At 28.0% G+C, this 1,993-nt stretch overlaps 1 protein-coding gene across 1 annotated transcript in view; it reads left to right on the top strand.

The window, feature by feature from the left end:
* The first annotated feature begins 334 nt into the window (after positions 1–334).
* Positions 335–1,993, top strand: part of LOC100573040 — a 5,719-nt gene continuing 4,060 nt past the window's right edge. The window contains exon 1 of the mRNA XM_029489107.1: positions 335–868. Within this exon, the coding sequence (XP_029344967.1) occupies positions 848–868 (21 nt within the window). The 5' untranslated portion in view covers positions 335–847. The remainder of the gene's footprint in view (positions 869–1,993) is intronic.

Below are 1,993 nucleotides of genomic sequence, written 5' to 3' on the forward strand. Positions count from 1 at the left end.
AAAAAAGTATTTAAAATACCATTCAAAATACTTGATGCTGAAAGTATTTAAAAAGTTATTCAATACTTAAAAAAGTATTTGAATACTTTTACTCAAATACTTTTACTTAAATACTTTACAGGACTGAACAAAACTATAAAAGTATTGTCGTAGACGACCATAGGTTATAATGGCTAATGGCATAATGTGCGTATCATGATAAATTATTAAATAATATCAGTCCAAGATCCGTAATATACTTATATATATTAATGTCCATGTAGCGCGAAGACTAGAATATTGTAATATTACAATCTTCAATCTTTATGACATGTAACATTTCCGAAATGCCGACGCCTGACCCCACAAGTATTATGATCTTTGACGAGTGCTGGAGTGCACAACCGCCGGAGTCAAGTTAAATCTCTTTTCTATGCTGCTGAGTTCTGAGCAGAGTACAGCTTGCCGTTTGCATTTGCACAGTGTGTGTCTGATGCGCTGATGTTTATGATTTTGATGCAAAAGAAAACAAATATTTTTTGATAATCTAAATTGTGTTTACGTTAATCGTAATAATTGTTTTATTAAGTTAATTAAATTGTTTAAAACTTAATTTTTACTGTGCAGTATATGTTGCAGATTGAGAATTTCATATTGGGAGGTCTGAGGAATACCTACATTACGGTTTAATGGTCTAAAGGGTAAAGTATGATATTATGTTACATTTTATTTTAATTATTTCAAATTTTATTTTGAGGCTTCTCAAATGCTTACATGTACCTATAACTATTTTAGTATTGTATTATTTGATTTTAGTATATACAATTTGTGGCTGCTTATATTATTATTTTTCACCTACGAACGCTGAATGGAAAGTTGTCAAATAATGGTAATTATAATTAGTTATGCATATAAATAATCTGTTGTTTATATACTTAAATTTGTTGAGCTACAGTAGTGGTGTACTTACTAAAAACTATAAAAAATCAAATTTCGTAAAATAAATAGTAGAAAATAAACTTTTTTGGTTATAATTTAGAAATAAATTGGTATTAAAAAATTAAATAATATTCATGATGATTATTTCTAGTTTCTGTTGGTACCTTATAACGTATAATAATTTTTATCGCAGATAAAAGTTCAAATTTATCGCAACGATTATCGTTATTATAGTGATTATCTGGCGGCTGCACAGTTATCGTAATTACGGGTACGTAAATACACATACGCACACATGCACATGTACCAGTGGCGAACCCTGGGGGGTGGACCCCGGGTCCGGACCCCCCTCCCCACCCATGGCTTATGACATAGTTTTATTTTTATTTTTAAAAGTTTCCGTAAAATGTTCATCGAAATTTATTGATTAGTTTGATTATTACTTATTAGTTATTAGATTAGATTTGGACATTAGGTATTTTGTTGATAACACGTCGAATCCGATAATAATTAATTGACATACATTGTAAATATAAATTTAAAAAAGGTGGGCAAGTAGATGTCGCTATGCTGTACAGTAGGTTACAAGTGGGCCACTGTATAATGGATAGTATTAAATTTGAATTCAATGATTTAATATCATTGTATAAGAAAAACTATTCTGAGCAGAGAAGGTATGTCGGTCTAGGTATAAGACATATTATATACTTTATATACTATTAGATATTAAATTTTTTTTTTAAAAAAAGATAGGCAAACTTATGAGGAATCTTGTATTACATTTTCAAATCTTAGATTTAAAAAGAAAATTTTTCATGAATTTCTAACTCAAAATAATTTGCAAATTTTCGTCATGTTTACGTATTTTGTCAATATTTAAACTTTAGATGCTTATAAAAAAAATTGTGAGTATAGACTTTTAATTTTTTTCATCTGCCATTGAAACAATATACTAGGAGCCTTCTATTAAATTTTCAAGCTTTTTTAACCAATAAATAAAATTTTATTAATATTTATAGAAAAAAAAAAATAATAAAAATGGAAACTGAAAATGTCCGTAAAGAGCTCAAAATAA

This window comes from Acyrthosiphon pisum, chromosome A2 (genome assembly GCF_005508785.2).
Source record: "Acyrthosiphon pisum isolate AL4f chromosome A2, pea_aphid_22Mar2018_4r6ur, whole genome shotgun sequence".
NCBI lineage: Eukaryota > Metazoa > Arthropoda > Insecta > Hemiptera > Aphididae > Acyrthosiphon > Acyrthosiphon pisum.